Source organism: Lissotriton vulgaris, chromosome 11 (genome assembly GCF_964263255.1).
Source record: "Lissotriton vulgaris chromosome 11, aLisVul1.2, whole genome shotgun sequence".
In the NCBI taxonomy this organism is placed as follows: Eukaryota; Metazoa; Chordata; class Amphibia; order Caudata; family Salamandridae; genus Lissotriton; species Lissotriton vulgaris.
In genome coordinates, this window is record NC_141699.1 from 985,708,259 (window position 1) to 985,734,816 (window position 26,558).

A 26,558-nucleotide genomic window follows, 5' to 3' on the forward strand; every position below is an offset into this window, starting at 1 on the left:
ACACAGAGCGCCACACACACAGAGCGCCACACACACAGAGCGCCACACACACAGAGCGCCACACACACAGAGCGCCACACACACAGAGCGCCACACACACAGAGCGCCACACACACAGAGCGCCACACACACAGAGCGGGCGAGGCCATGACGGAACCGCTCCGTCATGAGCACAGCCCTACCACGGCTGATGACAGAGCGGTTCCGGCATTAGCATGCCCACTTAGCGCTGCGGCGGAATAGCCGCCGCAGCGATGTGGTTAAGGGCCTTGGAGGTGGGGGTTGATAATAAAAAAACAAAAAACTAGGTCTGTCAGGGGAGGAGGAAGAAACGGACGATCTTGGGAGGAGAATGTGAGCAACATTGAGAGCGCGGGTGTCCGGCATTTGGCGGGAGAAAGAAAACACATGGCTACCACGGAGTACTGAAAGCAACAAACAAGCATTTACAATGCAACGGTCTCGCCTTTGTTAATGACAACATTTTCATTTATGTGTTGGGCTTGAAAAATTGCCTTGTCATTTACAATGCCTAATAGCTTAATCTCTCACAAATGCCACACACAAACACAGACCCACACAGAGCGCCACACCCACCCACACACAGAGCGCCACACCCACAGAGCGCCACACCCACCCACACACAGAGCGCCACACACACAGCGCCACACCCACACACAGAGCGCCACACACACAGCGCCACACCCACCCACACACAGAGCGCCACACACACAGCGCCACACCCACCCACACACAGAGCGCCACACACACAGCGCCACACCCACCCACACACAGCCCACACATACACACCCCACACACACACAGAGCGCCACACACACAGAGCGCCACACACACACACACAGAGCACCACACACACACACAGCGCCACACACACACACACAGCGCCACACACACACACAGCGCCACACACACAGAGCGCCACACACACAGAGCGCCACACACACAGAGCGCCACACACACACACACAGAGCGCCACACACACACACACAGAGCGCCACACACACACACACAGAGCGCCACACACACACACAGAGCGCCACACACACAGCCACACACACACACACACACAGAGCGCCACACACACACACACACAGAGCGCCACACACACACACACACACAGAGCGCCACACACACAGAGCGCCACACACACAGAGCGCCACACACACAGAGCGCCACACACACAGAGCGCCACACACACAGAGCGCCACACACACAGAGCGCCACACACACAGAGCGCCACACACACAGAGCGCCACACACACAGACCGCCACACACACAGAGCGCCACACACACAGAGCGCCACACACACAGAGCGCCACACACAACATAGTTGAAAAAGTATTTTAGTGCTCAGCTCTCGCCTACTTATAGCAGCAAAAAGAAAAGCGCAAACTACACCAAACGAAGTTTACAAGGTGGGACTTATGCGGCAGCAGTCGCTTTCTTCGTACAGTACATAGTATTGGAGTTGAAAGCGAAATGGAAATTATTTTTAATGTACAAAACACAAGACCAAACAAATATGCAGTTAAACCCAAAAGAGAATAATGTTTAACACCACCGGCTGTGCAGCTCGAAGTATGAAATAAAACATCCACTCAAACAGAACTCTGTTCAACCTCCTGGCTCACTCGGCTTATCATGTTCTCGAGGTTAAACCAGCACTTCACATCCAGTGCATCTTAAATAAACTGCAAAACAAGCACAACAGACAGTAAGATGATGTGCGAACATTTCAAAGCAACTTGATACAGAACGTGGACACGTGTGCCCAATCTTACGGCACAGAGCTGCCCATGAGTGCAGACAAACCCTGTTTCCTAAGTTGGGGTTTGCTCTTAGCGCACCACTGGATTATGACTGCCACCGAGTCAGGCATAGTGGCGGGTGGCTGAAAATTTTCATAAGCATGCTCTACTAATTGATAAAATAACCCTAACATGGCAGATCCCCCAACATACAGGCGCGCAAGTAATGCGTAGCATAGGCCTCTCACCCTGTAATACATTTTATTCACACCAAATTGAGAGTTTAACTGCGGGGGGTGTAAGTAAATCCCATATGCATTTTTATACAAAAAGAAACAAGCAGACCGTTTGCATAAAAGATCTTCTAATACAGTGTATTTTATTCTTAATGTAAAAAGTATTGGCAAAACCAATATACATATGGAAGGATACAATGTGCATTTTCAAAAGCACACGCAATAAATAAATAGGTAAATGGACGGTAAGTATAGACGTGAACAGGTAAAACGCTACTGCGCACAGTACATGAATTGCTGAAACGGGGTGGCCAGTAACCACAGTATGTACGCGAGTGGTAATACAATGTGCCAGTAAACTGAAAAGATTGCCCTTATTGCATGTCATATAAGATTTAAAACAAAAGGCTACCAGGATGTCCATCATACAGTGTATGAAAGACGCTATGCCTGCAGCACACCGTTTGTGGGCGGGTAGTCTGCTTACTTTATATCCGCTTTGATCAAGCAAGGTCAGTTCCCGACCATGGAGATTGGAAAGTATACACCACTGACACATTTAATAGGTCACAGTGACTGTCTACAACCTAGGGTGCGACAACGTGGAAGGTAAGTGAATAGCTGCTATTATAAGCTCCTAACTGGTATGAGGCACTTTTAATATAGTACAAAGGTTAATATAGTAGAAAGGATACAATTTCACACAACTCCCCCCCCCCCCCCCCCCCCAAATAAAGCCTCAATATTGGCCTCGATCGTCACAAAAATGCAGAACCCTACCCTGAACATCACAGGCCTCATTTCGAGATGGCCGCCAGACCCTCCTACCCACCAAACCTCCATACCGTGGTGCATGGGTCCCGCTGCCCTGGGACATGCAGGAGGCAGAATCTGCTCACGCTGCCTGCACGCGCCAGTCGGCCCTTCTGATTGGTTAATAAGGAACACCAATCAGAGAGCTGACTTGAGCGTGCAGGCAGCGAGATGAGGGGCTGCTCTCTGCCGATGACGTCAGGGAGAGAAAGAACACCAAAAAAACACCCCCAAATCCAGTCTTGAACTGAGTGACGCCCCTCTCCTCCAATGGCTGGCCTCCGTTTAGGAAGCCAGCCAATGGAGAAGAGGGGCGGGTTCAAGCTCCACACTGTCAACATAAGATCTCTCCCTGCGACTATCCAATGGTATCCTGAATGAGAGCAAAAAAAAAAGATACAAGCCATCCATGTAAAAGGATAATAAAGAAGCTATGCTTTAAGGTAGATAAAAACCAGTGCCTAATTTGTAAACAAATTAATTAAAAAACGGTGCTGTGGCCCTCGTCAGGAGGCCACTACAGTTTGCACCACACATGGCTACTTTACTCACACAACTAGTAACCATCACACTGCTACAAGTGTGACAATTCAAACTGTTCAAGGCTGCCAAATCTTTAAGAATGGCTTGGGTGGCATGTATGAGTTGTTTTTAATGTATATTGAATTTTGCAGCTGTTTTTCTGCTCATCTTTAAATGACACAAACAGCGCCACCATCTTGCAGCAGTTATAAGTGAAGGTTCCCGCAATTAAGTGCCGTGCCGAGCACTGAAAATCACCAGCTCAAATTAAGCACTGGGGAAAACACAAGAAGATGAAGGACAACCATCAAATAAGAAGCAAGAAAATGACTGACAAAAAAAGTCAGCCACTGGTAAGCAATGCCCTCACCTGCCGTAACTATTTGTGTTTTCCACAACTGGTCTTTGAAAGCAGGCAGTTAAAAGTTGTCTGTAGGCGAGACCTGAAAAGAACCTACAAGAGTGGGATAAGGAGACAGGAAGTGCAGGCAGAAGAGGGAAGAGGAATCAATTGGAATCATGATTGGGCACGCTTGGAATTTGAAAACCCTGACATTTCTCATCACAGGCTGTGAGCATATAAGAAAAAATAGGGCATCTTTTATAAACTAAGCACTCCTTCCCCTGTCAATGCCTGGTTCACGTTCATTGGCATACTTTGCCTTGTGGGTTACGCCAGAATTAACCAAGTGACAAGTCCAGTTATGAAATATTGATTTCCAGGGTCTTTGCCCTCATACGAGAAGAATACCCTATGCACACACATGAACATCAATTAGCTCGTACATGAGTGAATATACAAAAGAGAAAGCAACAAAGCAACAGAAATCCTGGGATCTCCTGAACAGTTTTAGTCCAATGGGATTCTTTTATTTTCTTTCCAAAAAACAGCCAGCCGACATGTTTCATCGCTATTGCGAATCCTCATGGCTCCAAAACAGCTGTTCCAAGTATGGAGGTCGCTCCGCCGGTGATACTTCCAACCCGGCAGGGCCAGAGACCTGTTCAGTGATTGTCAAGGATGTAGATTCAGCACCCTATGTCAAGAAGTTGGCGATCACAATGTGAAGATTAAAGAAACTGCATATAAAAATTACGAAGGACGGCGTGTGTGTCCCTCGCCAATCCCCAAATTAAAGTGCTATGAGCAGTAAGCCCAGGAGCAGCGTAGAAAGTAGAATTGAAGAGCCGATAACCCTCAGTTTTTCTTATGTCAGATGCGAAAAAGTAGTCGCGGATCAGCATACTCCCGGATCGCCGTTTTCCTAGTGTGCCCTCATACGCTTGATAAAAGGTCACAGCACGAACACTGCAGAGTCCTTATGTCATGCATGGAATGTTGTCAACATAGAATGCATCTGTAGTCTCATACGTATCTGATGGGTATTTATTTTATTTTTAGAGCTGCTCTGTGTAAAATGTAGCACTAAAAGCAGACAACACTTTTTTTTTTGGAACCCACATCGCAGTTTGGCAAATACTCACAGTCAGTTTGCTAACATAGGATACCTTGACATTACGTTTACATATATGTCACTCAACTGTTAGCAGGCAACACTTTACTGTTGTTTTTAATAAAGTTCTTGGACGAATTTCAGACCTATTGACATCATTAACTGATGGAGGTTGCCCTGAGTTTAGGGAAATCCTTGTCCTTGTGCCTACAGAGAGTCTAAAACTCTTCATTTTAAAACCGGGTTAACAGGACTACAAATTCAGATGAAAAACAAGCAAAAGCCGGATGGGGGCGGGAGAGCCTGGTGGGGAGATGCGCGGAGGGAAGACGGATGGGGGTGGGAGAGCCTGGTGGGGGGGGCGGGACATCTCATTACAGCTTTGTTAATTAATGTTCTGTTGTTACTGTGAGAGCTAGACGTTCTAGTCCGATCAGTTGGCCGTGATCTGGCGAGGAGAGAGGTCACGCTCGACTATGAAGCACAATAAAGTTATCTACTTCAAAATCCATGAGTTTCAGGATAGCAATCAGGACAAAAAAGTAAAGACGAAGAGTGGCGAGAGACGGCTGACAACCACGTAAGATTTAGGAGAGTCTGTCTGCGCCTTCGTGGTATATCAAACAAAGTGCAGAGCAGTGGATAATTTAAGCTCAAAGTAATGGGAGTAATACAGCATGAGGAAGGTGAAAGGCAGCGACGCGACAAGCAAAAGCCGGAAGGGGGGCGGGAATGCTAGCGAGGGGAGGCAGGCAGATTAGGAGGGAAGCCGGATGGGGGCGGGAGAGCCTGGGAATGCGAGAGGCTGGGCTTGCGAGAGGCTGGGCTGCAATCAGGACAAAAATGTAAAAACGAAGAGTGGCGAGAGACGGCTGACAACCACGTAAGATTTAGGAGGGAGGCAACGATGAGAAAGGAGGCATGGTTTAGACAGGGCGGAACTGAAGTGCTGGCGGGCAGAAAGGACGGCCATGCGAGGTGGGAGGAGATTGAGGCGTACGTAGCTCTAGTGTGGCAGGCAGATGGCGGAGGGAAGCTGGATGGGGGCGGGAGAGCCTGGGGCGGGAATGCGAGCGAGGGGAGGCGGATTAGGAGGGAAGCCGGATGGGGGCGGGAGACTGGTGGGAGGGCGTGCCTGTGGGAGGGTGATTGAGAAATGTTGCGGCAGATTAGGAGGGAAGCCTGATGGGGGCGGGAGAGCCTGGTGGGGGGGCGTGCCTGTGGGAGGGTGATTGAGAAATGTTGCGGCGGATTAGGAGGGAAGCCTGATGGGGGCGGGAGAGCCTGGTGGGGGGGGCGTGCCTGTGGGAGGGGGATTGAGAAATGTTGCCGATGCGCGTGCATGTTTAATCACGTGGTTCACGTGAACTGCATGAAAACCGCGGGGCTGAAAGCCCTTTGGTTTCATGATGTTTTCGCCACTTGAATTCTCGCTCCGCTCGATGCGCTTGCGCACATCGATAGGTCGCGAGACCTAAAAAACTGAAGTTGGTGAGCTGCTCTTGCACAGAATCGGGAAACCTGTGAGATGTTCTTTATTTCCGTGATCCAGAAATTAAGTGGCGTTGCAACATACTCGTGGTAGGCCTTTGGATCAGCAGTCCTTTCTATAAGACTAAGCCCAGGTCCTCTTAATGTCTCTTGTCCTTTGTACCACTGTTGACATGCATGGATCAAAATTTGTGTTTTGGAAATAAAAGTCCTGCCCCCTGTTCTGACTCACAGGTCTTCCTTTTAATAGATATGCTGGGAAGCATGGTGAGGCCTGCGACAGCACCAGCGATCAGACCTCTCAATGTCTCCATTTTAGTAAGACCCTTAGTGTGTGCGAGACCCTTAGTGCACATGATGGCAGCGGTTTTGTGGACATCCAGATCATGTTTATTCTGTAGACCATAACCTTCTCTATGCAATCTGAAGGCATAGAATGTCTGTTGGACTTCAATCTGCAATGAAGTTTTTTCCCCAATGGAAAATTGTGTACACGTTCCATGGGAAACTCTCTGGAAACATGAAAATGAGAAATAGTCTAAGAAGGAAGCATCTTTATCTCAATTGTAAATTGTCTTTTTATTGTCCACCTATATCCCAGTCAAGTGCTCCATTAAACATGTATTTTCCTAAATTAAGAGATAAGCAAGGTGGCTCGTTACTCTTCACAGATAACTTGGAGATCTTGGACCATAAACCTGCTGGCTTACTAAGAAGAAAAAAAAGGAGAAAACAAATGTAATGTTCTGCGCTAGAAAAAAGAGTTGGTAGTGGAATGATAAGACCGACTTTCGCTAAAAACCTGCCCTAGTTATTGCTCTGTTACAAAGTGAGTTTGACTCCTTGATGGTTTGATGGGACTCAATATGGCAGGCTGTCTTTTCGTCCATTAGTGCCAAAAATCATACTGATGATATTTGATGGCTTTGGACAATGAAACCTAATTTGTGGTGTACTAGATGGAATGATGAAAAAAGCACCAGTGAATTTCAATCAACATAAGAGTGCCAGCATAACTTAAGAGAAATACAAGACAAAGGAGGTTGAAGGCATAGTATAGTTACTACCACCAGAAGGGAATTCCCAGTTAGTATGGAGGAAAGCTGCACGTGCTCAGTGTAAAGTAAAAGGACCCTCAGGCCCCAACTGAAAGTTGGTAGCCGGTTGTCTTCATTGGGTCCTTAAAGTAGAAAAGAGATCAGAGTTGGTGATGAAAGTGAATTAAAAGGAGTGTGGACTACTCCCCAAACTGAAACATTCTTTTTAATAAGAGGGTAGTTCTAACTCCGTTAAAACCAGTGAAAAAAATGCGGACTAATAGGTGGTTGTGTTAGTTTGAACCAACAAGTCCTCTTAATAGAAAAAATTGGTCAACATGTTTCTGCTAATAAGCCAAAGTTCAGCTTAGCATTTGTCAGGACCAAATAAAGGGTTTCTCACTCCATGGTTGGTACACGCTAAGGTGTCCAAACCTATGGTGCGAAAAGAAAACTATTACAACCTTATCTGTAAGAGTTTAGGCAGGTATAGTTTCCTGTGGCCTCTCCGAATTGCGGGAGGCAGGGAAATAAATAATTATTGGTGAAAACGCCTCATGGGCTTGTGGCAGGGGGATATCTTCACGCCCAGTCTATTTGTCTCTGGGCGCTGCGGATGTGGACACCTTAGGTCTAACGGCGGGCAGTCGCCCAGAGACAAATAGACTGGGTGTGAAGATATCCCCCTGCCACAAGCCCATGAGGCATTTTCACCAATAATTATTTATTTCCCTGCCTCCCGCAATTCGGAGAGGCCACAGGAGACTATACCTGCCTAAACTCTTACAGATAAGGTTGTAATAGTTTTCTTTTCGCACCATAGGTTTGGACACCTTAGCGTGTACCAACCATGGAGTGAGAAACCCTTTATTTGGTCCTGACGAATGCTAAGCTGAACTTTGGCTTATTAGCAGAAACATGTTGACCAATTATTTCTATTAAGAGGACTTGTTGGTTCAAACTAACACAACCACCTATTAGTCCGCATTTTTTTCACTGGTTTTAACGGAGTTAGAACTACCCTCTTATTAAAAAGAATGTTTCAGTTTGGGGAGTAGTCCACACTCCTTTTAATTCACTTTCATCACCAACTCTGATCTCTTTCCTACTTTAAGGACCCAATGAAGACAACCGGCTACAAACTTTCAGTTGGGGCCTGAGGGTCCTTTTACTTTACACTGAGCACGTGCAGCTTACCTCCATACTAACTGGGAATTCCCTTCTGGTGGTAGTAACTATACTATGCCTTCAACCTCCTTTGTCTTGTATTTCTCTTAAGTTATGCTGGCACTCTTATGTTGATTGAAATTCATTATTTCTAAGGGGTACAGGAGTGGCCTTTTTGACCCTTTCTCTCTTGTTGATTGCATTGAAAAAAGCACCAGGCCTTCCATAAAATGCAGGTCATTAAGCAAGAACTTGGACTTACGCCTGGGAGCTAAACGCTGAGAGTTGTTTACCAAATTTATTTTTAAAACCGAAAAAGGTCAAGAATACAAAAGTATCAAAAAAAATTTCCCCGTACGGGACCTATAGAAATAGATTTTCTAAATTACTTATAATTAAGATTAATAGTCCTAATCAAAATGGCAATGCAGCTAGAGACTTTGGAACTAACCTAAAGAAAATACTGTTACAATTGTTTTTAGGAAAAAGGAACTCAATTCTTTGTATTTAAAGGATCTACAAATATTTATGTCAAGTGAGGATTGATACTGAAATGGTTGCATACCCTGATACTTTGTTTGGAATACACTGTTGCAATGCACAGCTGGGTGTCAATCCCAACTAGAAATTGTTAGGAATTAAGAATTTACTTTGCATGCATGGATGGATGAAATGGTTTATGTTCACTAGGTAGTAAACACTCAAGCATCAGTCTCTTGTCATTTCTCTACACCACCTCCATTTGTGGCCACTGTTTTTAGTCCATCTGAGAAAAAAGTGAGACAAAATTGGGTGCAGTGTTTGCCCTTCCTGGCGCTGCACTACATTGTGGGCACTAGACAGTCTTTCTGCCATCCATGGGAGACATAACAAGGGGGTTAATTTCTCTCCCTGCCAGACCAACATCTCAAAATCAAGCCTAAAAGAATCAAAATGTTATCTCACTTGCAATGGAAATGGGGATGCTCTAGACAGTTGTGCAGAAATGCAGTTGGGGGCAGAAAGGCAGTTGGGACTTTAGGGTTTTCTATCCTGGGCCTTCAATGTGCTTTCTGCTCCACCAACCACCCTGGGGTCAGACTGGGAGTAAATCCTCATGTGTCCTATGTCCATTGCAAGAGGGGCACAGACAATGTTGGGGCGTTAGGGTTGGGAGTATGGTTTAATGCCAGAATTGGCTGACCCCCCCCAAACGCAGTTATAAATAAAAATAAAAAATGCATTTAAAAAAATAAAATAAAAAAAAATCACTGGCATTCAGTTGACTTTAGGTCCCATGAAGCAAGACTAGGGTAATTCCTTTTGGTGCCACTGCACAATCCACACACCATTACTTTCCTTTTTTCAAAATTAATAGTAGTATATTATTGGTGTCTAGGGGGGGGTTCTGCCCCCTCTCCCACATTGGGCCCTCTCTGTATTGGGGCCAAGCCAGCCACTCCCACCTCATTGTTATTTTCCTAAAAATATTTCCTGGTGCAAGAAAAAAAAATCTCAATAGGTAGGTCCAAGAAATGCAAGAGTTTTATAGCATTATAATACTAAATACTAAAATATTGAAGCTTCACAAATTACTTTCCAAAAATCTTCCTGTAGACTTGTTCAGCAATTCACTTATCAAATAACCACTATTCCACAGACATCTCAGCCCAAACAAACAAATGTGTTTGACAACCTTAAAAGTTGACCAATTTCTTAGAACTTTTACAGGCCACCATAAAGTAAGCTTTGAAAACCAACCTCTTTTGATCCCAGAGAGTGTTGAAGGACAGCCTGAAAATAGGAAAAGTCTGCTGACCCGAACCCCCTTAATGACTTTTGGCCAGTCTATTGCCTTTTTTTCTTAGCAAAATACCTCGAAAGTTGCATTAGATATCATCTAAAACAGTTTGGCAAGTAGGATAATCTCTTGGATAATCTCCATTCTGAAAATCATCAATGAGTACTTGTGCATTACTGATCAAGATAATTCATGCGGCTGATTCACTCGAGCCATTGGTGGATTTTGAAAGGCGATCATAAGATACTACTAAAACTTTAAGGGAGCACGTAGAGGGCCTCGAAAAAATCATGAAAATGATACTACACCTGCAGGTCTAATAACTTGAATGATCTACTCGACCTAACTGTAATGTACTTGACCCATAAACTTGTTCCAAATAATTCGCTTTGAATAAATATAGCACTAAAAAATAAAGTTAGGAAATTGGGATTCAGCAAAAATATTTATCATATGCACATCACCAAGTTAAGTGTTCTGATTTGCTTTCATCCTATAAAATCTTTTTTACACCACACACAATTACAAAAATGTGCCTTCATAACTACTGAAATATATTTTGAAATATTTGTACACTACACTTATTAGCTATTTCAAGGTTGTATTAGCAAAAGAGCCCGACATCTTACAGCCTTTCATTTCACATGCTTTGCCGAGCATGGTGGTCAGCATAGTTCACATTGCAAAATCTTCTAACGTCACAGTCGGGGAAGGAAAAGTAAATGTTAGAAGACAAACTGACTTTTGACCTTAGTCTCTGAAAGCAGGGCAAATGTTGCAAGGTAAAAAGCAGATTTAGAGGCATCTTTATTGCTCATTCACTTTGTGAGTGAACAGAACACCTGTTATTTGTCAGCTCAACAGAACAGGCCAGTCGGCCCTAAAAATAGCTCGTCCTGATGAAGTGACTGGTCGGTGGAAGCCAGTGGGTGAGTAGATTTCTCGAGACCTGCATGGGTATCGTAGACAATGTCCTCAACTGGTTTAAATACACTCTCAATTCGATCTCAACAGGTCATGGTAGGCAGCCTCTTAATAACTCTGCTGTACTTCAAGAAGTTGCCAGAGGTTCTATTCTAGCACTCATACTCTTCAGCATACATCTTGAACCTCTCGGAGACAGCAGTTTATCACCTTAAACTTATCCTCCCAATAAACCAGGCTTTGTTCTCATTCTCTCTTTAAAGTTACTGTCAATGCTGCAATCAGTCTTCTATGGGAGAGAACATTTTCAACCATAAACATTCCTGATCTCCCATAGGTTGGACTCCTTTGAGGGAAGAACAATGTACAAACTTGTGAATTTAGTACGCAAACTCCTCCACTCTGGTCCTTTGCCTTACCAGGCTAGGAAATTGAGCATGTAAGAGATCTTGCTAATCATACAACTCACTCAAAATCCACATCTTTAAGAAAAAATAGGGCATTTGAATAGATCATTCTCTGGTTGGTCATCTAAGGTTTGAATACCTTAACTCACTCCCACTCCATATTCAGCATGGTTTCCTTCTTCCTTTTATTCAAAAAGAGCAGAAGCAACTGTTTCACAAATGGCATTCTTTCTCCTCTAATTAGCCCACTGACTCTACCACTAAAGTCAGTGGATGACTATCAAACTACAACTGGATACGCCTTGCAGACTTCGATTTACCCGTTGAATGCAGGTTTACGCTGAGATCAGGCCGATTATTTGATGAGTCTGATCAAAATTTCAAAATCTAAATGGGTTTGTGTGCATACCATCGTTGTCTATTTAAGTAAGGTATACTGCAAAAAGTTTAAGATTTGCATACACCATTATATAGTTTGCCTTATTAACCCAGAAACTGAATTCTGTGTGTACTGTATACACACAAATATGTTTGTTTCCATATAAATGCTCTGTGACATATGAAATTCTGCTGCTAGATATAAGGTGCTATGATGCTCTCCAGCCTTTACAAAACTTCTAAACAAACACTAAACCAACAAGGCTGACCATTACATCAAAGCCCACAGTCTATAACTAGAGATAAAGAGATCTGCGTCCAAGCTCCTCTTACATGTATTTACCTTCAGATCGGCCGTTGTTGGAATCTTCTCTTCAAGAAACAACTCCCCGAGTAGTTCATCAGCATTAGCAACACATTCTATCAATTCGTGACGACGTTCTGATGCCTCAACTCGGTAATCTGAAGGAATATCTTCGATTCTAATGTTCTCCCTGAAAACACGACATACAAATGGCATCAGTTTCAAAAAACACCCAATTGTACAGTCAATCTTTATTTACCAAAGTAGGATTCTGTGAGGACATGCAAATGACATCAGTTACAAATACACCAAATAGTAAAGTCAAACTTTATTTACCCAAGTAAGATTGTGTGAGCACAGTAAGTTCTTCAGGAGGATGTGGTTGGAGACCATTGAAAAAAGCAACTTTTAGCCTTTAACATGTTGAAGGGGGATACGATTTATAATGTTTAAATCTATGGCCGCCTCTTAATGGTGCTAAAATGCAGTGCAAAATAAAACGTTACCCTCAGCCTCAAAACATAGCGCCACTGATTTTTAAACCACACTAACATAATTCTCATCTGAAAGCCTGAAACTAGCATTTATAAATAATGCAAAAGTTCAAAGTCGCTTAGCGAGAAAAGGAAGAAACAGCAGGGCGCTGTAAGATGTACTTTAAAAAGACTCAATAGATCCCAGTTTGTTATAGAACTTTCCCTGAAGGCCTTGACGCCGGTTCACAATACTTGATGAAAACCAAGGCCACCACACCAACCTACAGGGTATGCTAAACAGTCTTTGGTCCTCATCTCACTTCAGGTCTACAGACACACCTCTACTGGAGGTTCCCTGAGCCTAGTGTACAGTCAAGCAAACAAGGCTGCCAAGTCAAGCTCTAAAATGACCTGCTCCACAAAATTCGAATACCCCACATATGTAATGAAAGGCGATTAGGAGGTACCTGTTCATGAAGCAATCCATATTCGCTCAGACTCAATAACATTCTAAGAATCCCAAAACAGTAGAATATCTCTGTGCACGCATGACAAGCAAAAATGCATTTTACAAAACAATATGCAACTATGAAAATTAATTCAGAGAAAGAAAACAGATTTGAGGGAGACACCTTTTATGCAGGCAATAAGCCAAATCAGTTTAAGTATACAGGACTGAAAATACCACGTTGTAAAATGTGTTTGATGAACTGAAAAACAAAATAATAATGTAGCCTCTGAAGTTCTCAGCAAAGGGAAAAAACTGACTCCACATTTCCAGAAGCAGAACTGTTACAATAAGTTCTGCAGGGTCAATTCAGTCAGTGTTTTTGAATTGGAAAGGGGGTGTTTGACAATATCCAGTACCTACGTCTTTAGACAACATGGAACTGGTGTAAATATTTAAGGATTCAGAAAGAATAGCCAAAAAGGAAGAAGTTACAGATATGTGAATTTTCCCTTCTTCATCACGAGATTCTCTCAGATATCCATAAACAAGAATACGGTAGAAAGCTGAACATCCTGCACTGGGGAATGCTGAAGAAGAGATTATGCAGGAAGGTTTGACCAATGAGGATGGTGACTTTAAAGAAAGAAAAATACTTTCCAAATTATTGAACTGACCTCCAGCTAACCACCATACAAATGTCTGGGATTGGAACATTTCGCACGAGACCAGCTGATGCTGCTTTTCCACTGTGAAGGTGAGACATACGTCATGCACAAGGCAGTTTGCTTTGGCCAACACAATGACAACTTTCTTCACCTAGCTGTTTTCCTGCTGAAAGCGAAGCCAACCTCAAGAGAGCACAGCAATGACAAATAGTAAATTGCATTTACTTAAATCTTATAATTTTTAAGACTAATATTAGGAGTCTAAAAATCTGACTTGCCAAGACGATCAGTTTATCATCCTCTGGAGAAATGTAAGCTGGTAGTGTGTCATTGGTGCTTGTAAAGGAGCTAGACCAATCTGAGGTATCAATAGTCATGCTATGGTGAAGAGTTGGAAGCCATAGTTGTTCTTGCCAGGGACATCCTGGATGACTACGCTCCTCTGCTAGACGGGTCTGTTTGAGGTAAGTTCACGTGCCTTGGTAATTCATGTCCTATTTAAAGTCTCCCAGAGCATTCCAGACTATGGAGCTCCTTATGATGTGGATTCTTGGATAGGCCATTGTGGTGAGTGAAAGAAATAAGTCAGAGCGCAGCAGGGTGCACTTGTAAAGTGCCTACACAGATGCTGAGGTATAAAAAACAAGGTTGACTGGACTTGAATCTCAAAGAATATGGAAGTAAATCAAATAAAATAAAATAATTATATTACTACAAGAAAATTGTACATTCTCCCCTAACAGTGTAGTCTTTATCAGTTGACAACATTCTATAGCCAGTTAACTGAAGATAAGAAGTGAGAAATAGCTTCACACATGATATACAGTCTGTAAGAAATTGGGTGACAGGTTGAGGGTGTGAAACCCTCTTCAAGTATGAACAACAATCTGTGTCACAGTGAGGCACAAGCAAAGCCCAAATTAACCTGTACTCAACCCCCTTGCAGCTTGGCACCGAGCGGTCAGCCTTAACGTAAAGTCGATGTGTAACGTACTTATGCAGCATTTCAATCACTAATAAAATGGAAACACACCACAAGGAAAACCCCCCACACAAATTTGAAAAAGAGAGTACATTTTAATAAACATATGTAGGAAGCTTGCTCTATATATGGTGTACCACAATGAGGAGCATTGTGCAGAGAGTCCTGGTATCCCTTATATTTGAACAGGGGCTTGGCTCTAGCAATCTCAAGGTGCTGTATTCGAGGTAGTGTGGTCGACCAGCCTTAGTCTTATCAGAGGAAAGTGTTAGGCATTTGTAGTACAAACAGTTAATAAATGAGACACGTTCAATAAGGAAATCTGATACCAATTTAGAAAACTAACATTTAAATGTATTTAGACACTAGGATCTACCAGATTAGGTAAGTACTTTTTGAGTTAGCGATTTACAGACACGTGGAAAACACAGCTGTCAGATTTGAGGCATGAGCCTAGAACATGGTAATGTCATCCTATGAGAGAAAGAAACTGCATAGAGTCACTTAAAGATGACTTACAAGACAGAACTTCTGGACTTAAGATAAGTAGGGATGAAGGTTCTTAGAACCACGATCTGTTTTGGTTTATCTGCCCTGGGTGTCCTGGTGCAGTGGTGCTAGTCATAAAGGGAGCCTTGAACGCTAAGGTTGAGGTCTATGGAGAAACCTGTAAGCAAAGAAAATACTGTAAATAGGGACAAGTCAGTCGGAAACCAATGGGAGGCTCAGCTCTTGAGGCTTTCTGCAGCAAGGGTGTACTATTGGTAGGTTCAAACATAGGCTAGGTGGCTCAAGTACAGAGGTATTTTGTCCTGAGGGTCGTTCGCGTTGGAGGCTCTTAAATTTGGGGTCAACCTCGAGATGGGGACAAAACAGAACAGCAGGGTCAATCTTTGTGCTGGCTCCAGTGATGCTGAAGTCCCTAGTCGGTAGGCCAGTCTTGGTGGTGTTGGCGTCCGGGATGGACACTGAATAAGCAAGGACTGCTTCAAAGGGTCAGGTCCCTCGATTATTGGTGCAAGGCAGCTCCTCGGGTACCTGGCATCTTGAAAAGTGGTGAGGAAATGGATGAGACCTCCTGAAGCCGTGACCTCCACCTGAGCGACTGCAGAGTCGGTGGACTGGGAGTTCAGCAGATTGGTGAACCGTACATTGTAGTCGGTGCCTGCAGGAAGTGGCTCCTCCACTTCAAGGGAGATGCTGACGAGTTGGCTTTTGGAGGATTTAATTATTTGAAGAGTTTTATATAGAGCTGGCTAGACCCGGCGGTATCAGAGTGCTTTACATGAGGAACCACAGGTTACAAAATTACATTTGTTACTGGTGCCTAAAATACCAATAGGAAAAGACAGTGTTACACAGTGACATGAGTTCTAAAGTAAAACATAACAAAGACAAAACGTCTGAAGGGGCGTAGAAGGTAGAGGGCGAGAAGTAAAAAATGGATTGGAAAGACGATCGGATCAGGCAGACCCGCGAGGGGAAAAGTATTTCAGAGAAACCCAAAGTCAGAAGAGAAAGTCAGACAAACCGGCAGGGGACCAGCATTCACCCTTGGGGTCACTACACCCCCTATATGACCACTTCCTGTGGGGAGTGGACATAACCCTGTCCCAGAGTTCCTAATTCCACCAAAAACAAAATGGTGGAGCCCTTCTTTTGGGGAGCACATCAGGCAACCCACCTTAGGGGCGATACTAGCCTGGTGGTGCAACACACCTACTGCATAACTAATTTCCTGCTTGTCCTGGGGTCAAATGAGCCTCAAGGCAGGCAGCATCATCTCCCAGGTTTGGGGGAAGCCAGGGTAGCATATCAAAAGGCGGCAAAACCTTTGAAGTCCATGGACTTCTTATGCTAAATCACTAGCCATCCTGCTGGAGGAGATGTGTACACATTCCTCCAGAGCAGGCACTGTTACTGTGCTCTCACCTGCAGGGGGTCAGAAACTTGTCTGTGGTATCAGGTTCAACAATACCAGTCACCCAGCACACTAGAGGACTAGTAGGTTTCAGGGGGCACCTCTAAGGGGCTCTCTGGGTGCAGGTCATAATAAATCCAACACTGGGATCAGATGGATTTATTAAGTCATGGTGTTTGATACCAAACACTATAGGTTTCGGTGAAGCCATCATGTAGCTGGGGAACTCGTAATGACCAATGCATAGTGCATATACTTAAAATGGCTTCCCTGTTCACTTGTACCAACTATCAATTGAACTAGACAGCACAGGGGCATATCTGCTCATGCAGAGAAGTCTTCCTGTAATAACAAGCATGTTGCGTTAAGGCTATAAGGCCTGCTGTACGGGTGAACTTGCATACATCACATGTAGTGAATTTGGCATATGCAACCGAAATCTCAGAAACCATTCTTAACGAAGATACAGACATCGCCTTCCTCACTGAAACCTGGCTCAAAGACCACTCTACACCGATCCTTGACCTTCTAGCCCCCCTGGCTACTCTCTTCTCAGAAAAGGCGGACCTAAAAAATTTGGGGGAGGTCTAGCAATCATATTCAAAGAAGAACTACAACTCTCCCCAATTACAAACACTGACTACACAACTTTTGAATACTTAGGAGCCGAACTTAAAATGAAAAGCTCCCCCCCAATACGACTTCATAACATCTACCGCCCTCCTGGTGAACCCCATCCCTTTGTCGAAGAACTATCGGACATTCTAACTAAATCGCTACTTTCAAACTCTAAAAATATCTTCCTTGGAGATCTTAACCTACACTGGAACGAACCCGATGACCCTGCAATCAACCTTCTTAATACCCTTCTTGAGATCTCCGATCTCAAACAACTTTGCCACTCCCCAACCCACACCAAAGGTGCTATTCTAGACGCCATCATCTCCAACCCTGATATGACATCCTTACCCAACATCATCCCCATCGACTGGTCAGACCACCATCTCATTTTGTTCACGATCTCCCCCCCAGCCCCACCCGCCCCTATAATAAACAATAAAACTACAACTGTGGCTAGAAATCTTAAGCAAATCCCTCCCGGCGGCCTGAAACATAAACTCCAATCCCAACTCAGCCCCCCCCTCCAAATCTTCAAATGCAAATTACCTCACTGAGCACTTTAACAAAACTGTCTCTGAAGTTCTAAACCAACTTGCCCCTCTGAAAAGTAAAACGCAAATAAATGCTCCCTCTAAATCATGGTTTGCCCTAGACCTTAACAAAGAAAGACGCTCACTGAGACTAGCAGAAAGAACCTGGAGACAACACCCTTCCCCATCCCATCTGGCTCTCCTCAGAATTGCTAGATCCTCTTACAAAAAACACATCTTCTCGGAAAAAGAATCATTCTTTCGTCTACAACTCTCTCGTGCCAAAAACAGACCTAAAGAACTGTTCAACATTATCAGAAATCAAACATCACCTGCACCCCTTAACCAGGTGGCCTCCACTAAAAGATGTGATGAAATTGCCAATTTTTTCTATGAAAAAAAAAATAAAAATCGCTAAAATGGATTGTGCCTTCCTCGATACCCATCCCTCGCTCAGCCCTCAACACCCTCTTGATAATACACCCTATCCACCCCTCCCTTTGAAAACACCCCGACTCCCTCACTCCTCTTCCCATCGCACACCCCCCTGAACCCCTCCCCACCACGGTACCGCTTAAAAATAATGCCTCATGGCATAATTTCCACTCCGTTACCGAACGGGAAGTCTTCAACATCCTAGCCAACCTCAAACCATCCTCCCACACTAATGACCCTCTCCCATCTGCACTCATCCAAGATCTCAAACACATCATTGTCCCCTACTGGACCAACATCATTAACGCCTCCCTCTTAACAGGGAGTGTTCCCATCTCCCTTCAACTCGGTCAAATCACTCCCATCCCCAAAAATCCCAAGGCTGACCCCAATGACCCTAACAACCTCCGCCCTATCTCCAACCACCCTCTCCTCTCCAAAGCCCTCGAAAAATGCGCCCTTCTCCAATTGGACAAACACAGACACATTCAACCTTCTTGACCCCCTTCAATCCGGCTTCCGCAAAGGTTGCAGCACTGAAACTGCACTGCTCAACATAGTCGACGATATTCACCTAGCCCTGGACAAGGGCGAGTCCTACCTACTCATCCTCCTCGAACTCACTGCTGCATTTGACACAGTTTACCACCCAACCCTACTCAATACACTGAAAGATCACTTCGGTCTTAATGGCACTGTCCTTGACTGGTTCACCTCCTACTTCCAACATAGAAGCCAACAAATCAAAATTCAAAACTGCCTTTCCAGACCAACCTCTGTCTCCCTAGGTGTTCCTCAAGGATCCATCCTATCTCCCGCCCTTTTCAACCTCTTTATGGAACCCCTTACCCTTATACTTAAACAAGCTAAAATCAACAATCACCTCAACGCTGATGACACCCAATTGTACTATAAAATAAAATCCCCTGCCGATATCCTACACCTTAACTCAGCACTAACCAAGATCTAAACCTGGATCCATAACTCAACCCCAACAAAACTGAGATCATCCTCTTCTCTCCCAAAACTAACCCTCTCCCCATCCAAACATGGATTGCTGACGTTAAACGCCCTAAACTGGTCTCTCTCCCTCGCCGAATCTGTCAAATCACTCGGCATCACCGTTACCAATAATCTCACACTTAACTCCCATGTAAAGAACTCTGCAAAAAGTGCACTTTTCACACTCCGGCATCTCAAAAAAATTAAAGCTTTTATTCCAGCTGAAGACTTCAAATTAATTATCCAATCTCTGGTCCTATACAAAATCGATTACGGAAACGCCCTTCTCTCTGGTACACCCAAAATCCACCTTGCCCCCATTAAATCCGTCCTCAACCTTGCAGCCAGACTTACAACTAACTGTAAACGTTGTGACCGTAGCTCCCCTGCCCTCAAAACCCTCAAATGGCTCCCCATCGAAGGCAGATCCTCCTAGAAAATTGCCTGTATTACACACAAAGCCCTTTACCAGAAGACCCCATCCTACCTCTCAACTAAACTTAACAAAGCTGGCTGTGCACGAACATTGAGAAGCACCAACACTCTTCTCCTCATACCCCCACTTCTAAAAAACGCCTCGAAATCCCGCTCCTTCTCTGGCAAGGCCCCTACCATCTGGAACGCCCTCCCCATAGACCTTCGATGCAACCCCTCCTATTCGAGCTTCAAAAGAAACCTCAAAATTCACTTGCTCACAAAATTCTGGGGAAATTAAAGCCCTGATCCCCTTTCTGAATATTCTCCTCCTTCCTCCTTTTGGGAACTCCCCCTACCCCTGCACTCTCACCCCCCACCTGAAACCCTCCACACCCCCTTTCCCTTACTTTACGCACCCCTCCTTACTTTGTCCCCCGAGTCCTCCTGTCATACTGTAAAATTACTATATGTAACCACTTACTGGTTCTTTCAATTGGTTCAGTTTATCCTATATGTACTCCTCTCACTATGTACTCTTATTGGTCCCTATATTTTTGTCTGACCGCCTGTATAATTTGTCTCATTCATTGCTATTATTGTTTTTCTTGCTGATAACCATTGCTGATGTAAAGCGCTCTGATACCCTCGGGTGGAGCTAGCGCTATATAAAACCTTCAAATAATAATAATGACACGCAGTCTGCAATGGCTGACACCATGGACTTTGTATGGCGGTCCGTTAGGGTGGCATAATACATGCTGCAGCCCTTAGGGACCCTCTTCAGTACCCATGCAGAGGGGTACCAGAGTACCATTTACAAGGGACTTACAGAGGTGATAAAAATGTGTGACAATTTGGCCATTTTACCCTGTTTTAGGGAGACAGCACGGCCACTAGGGCCTGGTTAGCAGGGACTCAGTGAACATCAGTCGAAAAACAATACCAGAGCCCAAAACAAGTGGAGGTGACCATGACAAAGAGGCAAATTCATACAATAAATCAAGACCAATATGACAAAAATCCAATCAGTAGATCCAGAGAAATGCAATTTTAAAGAATTCAAAGAAAATAGTGCCAAAAAAGCATAAAGTGCCAACTGTGGATATACGGTCACACTAGACCGGGTCAAAGTCAGAAGTTCAGGCCGACCGTGATAGAGTGCAGGCCAGCTACAGGGACCTGGAGAGACCCCCGTGTGGCCCGTTGAACAAGAGTACCTTAAATTCTGGTTTGCGAAGCACAGCGAGATCCCGCGCAGAAGATGCGTTGGTTACAAGTGCTACCCAGCTATGACGCAAGGTCCTGCTTCGACATCGAGAATCCAGTCTATGAGGGTTTGTGCTGCAAAGTCCGGCACCAAGGATGCTTCAAGCATTTAGGCGATGTGTCGGTCACGAAGAGCTGCAAGGTGAGAAACTGCATTGTAGTCATCAAGGCATTTGCAATGCAAGGGCCTGCATAGGTGAAGCTGCACACAGCAGCATTTCAGATGGAGGCTGCTGGGTTGATGCGAAGTCCTCGTGTTGGGAAAACTTTTGATGCAGAGGAGATATGTTAGTTCTGCTGGGTCCACTAATATGTTGGCAGAGGGTCTTTAGGACAACATTTAAGGGTCTAAGACTGTTGAGGCAACAGTTGGCATGGTAGGACTCAGATTGCAGAGTCCAGGTGCTGGGTTCAAAGTTGTCGGATCCTTCAGGAGGCCAGTCAACTAACCATTGGAGTTACTCTGGGGTCTTGGATTCAACAGATGCAGGTTCAGTCCTACTAACCCACATAAGAGGGTGGCATTTCTATCAGAGCAGCAGTCCAGCAGTGTGGCAGTCCTTCTTCCTGGAAGAGATCCACATGTCCAGAAATGTATTTTAGAGTTGGTGTCTGGGGTCCAAATTTTGAAGTGGGGGAAAGCAGCTAGAGGTTTCCCTTTGATGTCCCCAGGCATCCTACCTTCTCTGTCCTGGCTACAGACTAACTACAGGGATATGGAGCCCTTTGTGTGGTGGCAGGGCAAATCCTATTCAGGTGTAACTAGGGCTGTGCCCAGCTCTGCCCTCCCATTCAGCCAGTGACGGCCTGCCCGGGCATAGCTAAGCTCTGTTGTGTGTGGCTCTCTAGGAGGAATACACAAAGCTCAACTGAAAGCTACAGCCAGTCATGTGACCCAGGGACAGGCGGCAGTCATAAATGGCTATGGAAGGAAAATGCCAACTTTCTAAAATTGGCATTTTCAAAATTGCAATTTAAAATCAGACTTCACCATGAATGAAGATTTTTCATTACAATTCCAAAGACACCAAACACGAACTGGTTACCTGCTCTCAATTAAAACATATCACTTATTAAATATAATCAGGTAATCCCAATGTTATCCTATTGGAGAGGCAGGCCTTGCAGTAGTAAAAGCAAAACAGTTTGTCACTACGGGGGCATGTAAAACTAAACATACTTGTCCATCTTTTTAAATACACAGCACCCTGTCCTCTGGGCTGTCCAGGTCCTACCTTAGGAGTAACTTATATTTATTACACTGGAAGATTTGGACCTGGCAAAAAAATGATTTTGCCATTTCGAAACAACATTTTAAAACTGCACAGAAAGGCTGCAATAGCAGGCCTGAGACATGTTTATGGTTTGAGGGCTACTTAAGTGGGTGGCACAATCAGCGTTCCAGGCCAACTAGTAGCATTTAATTTAAATGCCCTGGGCACAGGAAGCGTCACTTTACTAGGGAATTACAAGTAAATAAAATATGCCAATTGCCAATTGGGTTTAAGCCAATTCTACCATGTTTTAAGGAGAGAGCACAAGTACTTTAGCACTGGTTAGCAGTGGTGAAGTGCACAATGTACAGAGGCCAACAAAAACGAATTCAGAAAAAATGCGAGGACTGAACACAAACTTTTGAGGATGACCCTGCAGAAAGGGACAAGTCCAACACACACACTTAGAATTCAGGAACCATGTAGACCTTCAGAGTCCATTTCATGGCTCAGGTTATGCAACAGGAGGCATTTACACAGGAGCAGGAAATGCTCAGTGGAGGGTTTTATTCATAATAAAAGGAGTAGGACCACAGAGGACCAGAAAGGAATTGGTATCCATTAACACCCCTTTGTTCTTTCATTGAATCAGCAGATTGTGTGGGGTCATTGCTGTGTGGTTCTAAAGACTGACATTAGAAAGGCGCAATCATCAGATTAAAGGTGCATTTGCTCACCAAGCCACGTCCCCCATCGTAGACCTAATCTTGGGATGCCTCCTGTAAGAAACTTCTTCCTCAACTGCATACTAGAGTAGAAGTAGAGGAGAAATAGATGATTACTTACCGGAGTTCAGGATCCTTCAACAACCCAACCCACCACACTGAGTGGCACTTTCTCTATGGAGGCGTAAGGACGCACAGGCTGGACCCTGCAGACTGGTTTGCATTACTATGTTTACATCGAAAACTGACAACACCTTTGACCTGACCACAATAAGGTATTTACCCTCGTTAGACATAGTATGATTAAGACCAAGGGGAAGGATTAAGAGGAAACATGGGCAGAGAGGGTCTCAATCAGTGCATGTAAAACTGGAAGAAAAGATCAATTCAAGGAAGAGAAGGGAAAGGGAAAACCTATGTTGTGCTCTCCATCTCAGAGTTAATTTCCAGACCAACCCGTCTTAAAAACAAATCTTGCAGTCTGCTGGATGACGTGTTACTGTCATTCTTTAAGGTTCAAGAAAGCAATGCTTCCACACTTTTAAGCAGACAGAAGCACACATACAAGCTTTTTGGTGTAGAAAAGCAACACTCACTTCTTTAGGCTGAGGAAAATAATATTTTAAGCCATTGCTTTTGAATGACATAATTCATTGTAGAGTAATAAAAATGATCCAAGTTGAAAAGTGGTATGTAGCATTTATCTATATATATAAAAACGAAAGTATGTTTGTTTGTCCTTTATGCATTACTACACCATTCATCCGATCGCCATGAAACTTTGGGAAGTTGTTGCGTACACTCCCGCAAAGGTTTCTGGCAAAAGTTTCTGGAAAAAAAAAAAAAAAAGAAACATTTGTTAAATATCGGCGCCCTGGCCCCTCAGGGCCCTCATAATCTTTCCAATACTTAACGTTTACAGTTTGGTGCGACTCGCTTTTGCAATGACCATCAACAAAGCAGAAGGACAATCGCTGCAAGTGTGTGGACTACATTTGGAGAATCCGTGCTTCTCACATGGACAACTGTATGTGGCCAGCTCACGCGTCGGACAACCTAATTTATTCATGTACGCACCAGACGGAAAAACAAAAAAATACCGGTATCCACAAGCACTCGAATAAATAAACAGAATTAAAACACTTTAAAATGTTTTCCATATTAAAATTAATAAGTTTCAATAAAAATGACATAATGTAAATTGAATGTTATCATAACAAGTTTCCTTTCTTCTCAGATCGCAGCAACGTGCGAAGGGTAAGCTAGTTAAATGTATAAAGTGAACTGAAGAGTTTAATCTAAGAAAAGGTAACAGCAGCATGTACTATAATCCGGCCCAGAAATGTGAGATAAAGAATGAAAAGTAAGCCAGTCCTGATTAGGGGCCACACGTAGGTAAGCTAAGTTGCTTACTGTGATTTTTCCACACTTTTAAGTATTCTCACTATGCCAAAACGTTCCAGAAAATTAAAGCAGAGAGCTATCCAACATAAGAAATAGTGGTTTAATACATGTTTCTTGATGTTGACACACACACACAAAAAATAGTTCAATACAACAGTAAAAAGTTTGCATCTAATAAATGCATAAAACTATTTACAATATATTTATAGCAAACATTACTGTTGAAAAATGTCAAATATACAGTGCAAAAAGGGAAATATTTGAATAGCAAGAAATTTCAGATAATGTTTCATTAAAACCAGGCTTTAATATCCACTGTTCGAATGATATTACAAGGGGTTTAAACCTCTTTCTAAAAAGGGGGCGCTAGAGGGCGCGCTTGCGGAATGGCTGCCTAGCTCTGCAGCTCCCGCTCCTTGGTCACTAATCCTGCATTGATCCTGCGCCACGGGGTGCCGTGTTGCCACCAAAAGACCGGATCCTGCATCTAGAGACTGATCCCCACACTCGTACAAAGTTTGAGGCGGCTGTGATCCTCAGGGCCGGAGATACGGGCTCTTGAAATCTACCCGACGCCTGCCCTGGAGCTAACTGAGGAGGGCGCCCGGCCGCTGCAGCTACGCGACCCCGGGGCTTGCCACGAGGTGCCCAGGCCGCACTGCGGCCTTGCCTGCTTTACCTCTCCGGACCAGAGTGCGGTGGAAGCGGGGAGGGTGAGCGGACACGGCAGCCCAGCGTTAGTTCACCACCCGGGCGGAGCCTTGCCAGTGCAGAGTGAAAGCTGCTCCTGCCGCGACATCTGCTGCCGTGCCTGTTCCTAGTGGCGCCGCGGGCCCGGACCTGCGCGCGCTGCCCGCCGGCTTCATCGACCGGGGGACGGAGCGACCACATCTTGGCAGGCTCCCCTTGTCGCTTCCCGCACTACCTGCCTGCACGGCGCTAAGAGGCCTTCAAGCGCTGGAGGCGCCGGAGACTACAACCGGGATACCGGACTGCCATACATCAAAAATACTACCCGGTGAGTCGCATCGTGCCTGGTGGTGTCTGGTGGGGCGCGCTCCCCTGGATCTGGCCCTGCGGCGCAACGGGGGGACCGGTGCCTCGAAGTTCCCGCTGCTTGACAGGTGCCTGAGACCACTGCTGGGGGCCCAGGACAAGGCGGGCGGCTGCTGCCTCTGTACATTCATTGGACACATGGCGCTGCTGGTGGCACATGCTGCGTGACACTACAGAGCTTCGAACCTGTGGCCCTCCTGACGTGCAGCTGGCTGTTTATCGCCCACTTGGCTCTCTCTACCTTCCCTATCCTAGCTGGACCCTCGCCTACCTCGAGGCACCGCCATGGGGCGACCTGACACTCGCCAGCCAAAACTGAGCTTCGATAACTCCCGCAAGGGCAATACATCGACGCAGACGCGCCTGGGGCCCAGTGAGTCGCCCCCGCAGCCTGCCCCACCTGTTGCCCCTGCTACGGACATTACCAACCTGCTACAGGAAATGCGGCAAGGATTTGCTACCGTGGTGGAGAAGGTGGATGGCGTCACGGCCCGACTGGATGCCTTGGTCCACAAAGTGGACCGCCATGAGGAACGCCTCACGACTGCGGAACAAAGAATTTCCGACAACACTGACACCGCCGCGTCCCACACGACTCAGTTGGCAAGAATGGATAACCTCCTCCGCATAATTGCGGCAAAGAACGAGGACTTGGAAGCACGAAGCTGCCGGAACAACATTCGTATTACTAACGTGCCGGAATCCACTGCCACAGGCAGAATGGAGCTCTATGTGGAGAAATTGCTTAAGGGCTCAATCGGGGAGGAAGCTTTCTCATCCCAGTTCATAGTGGAGAGGGCCCATCGTTCGCTGGCACCTATGCCCCAACCTGGCCTACCACCGAGGCCCATAATTGCTCGACTACTGAATTATCGAGATCGCGACACGGCCCTCCGAGCAGCCCAAACACAAAGGTCGCTGAGGTTTGAAGGCATCACATTTTCCATCTACCCTGACTTCACACCGATGGTTCAGGATGAACGGCGCAAATTCCTTCCAGTGAAGAAGAAACTACGGGAGGCCCAAATAGACTATGCACTCTTATACCCGGCGAAGCTGAGAATTACTCACCAGGGCAAGCAACGCTTCTTCACCAACCCGCAGAAGGCC

General features: G+C 45.0%; 1 protein-coding gene and 1 non-coding gene across 2 annotated transcripts in view; both read right to left on the bottom strand.

The window, feature by feature from the left end:
- Positions 1-26,558, bottom strand: part of GFM1 (G elongation factor mitochondrial 1) — a 245,147-nt gene that overhangs the window by 168,302 nt on the left and 50,287 nt on the right. Inside the window, exon 6 of the mRNA XM_086944222.1 lies at positions 12,323-12,473. Within this exon, the coding sequence (XP_086800348.1) occupies positions 12,323-12,473 (151 nt within the window). The remainder of the gene's footprint in view (positions 1-12,322; positions 12,474-26,558) is intronic.
- Positions 1,786-1,910, bottom strand: LOC147683819 (small nucleolar RNA SNORA65). The gene has a single exon (XR_015302009.1). It is a non-coding gene; the product is annotated as a small nucleolar RNA SNORA65 (small nucleolar RNA).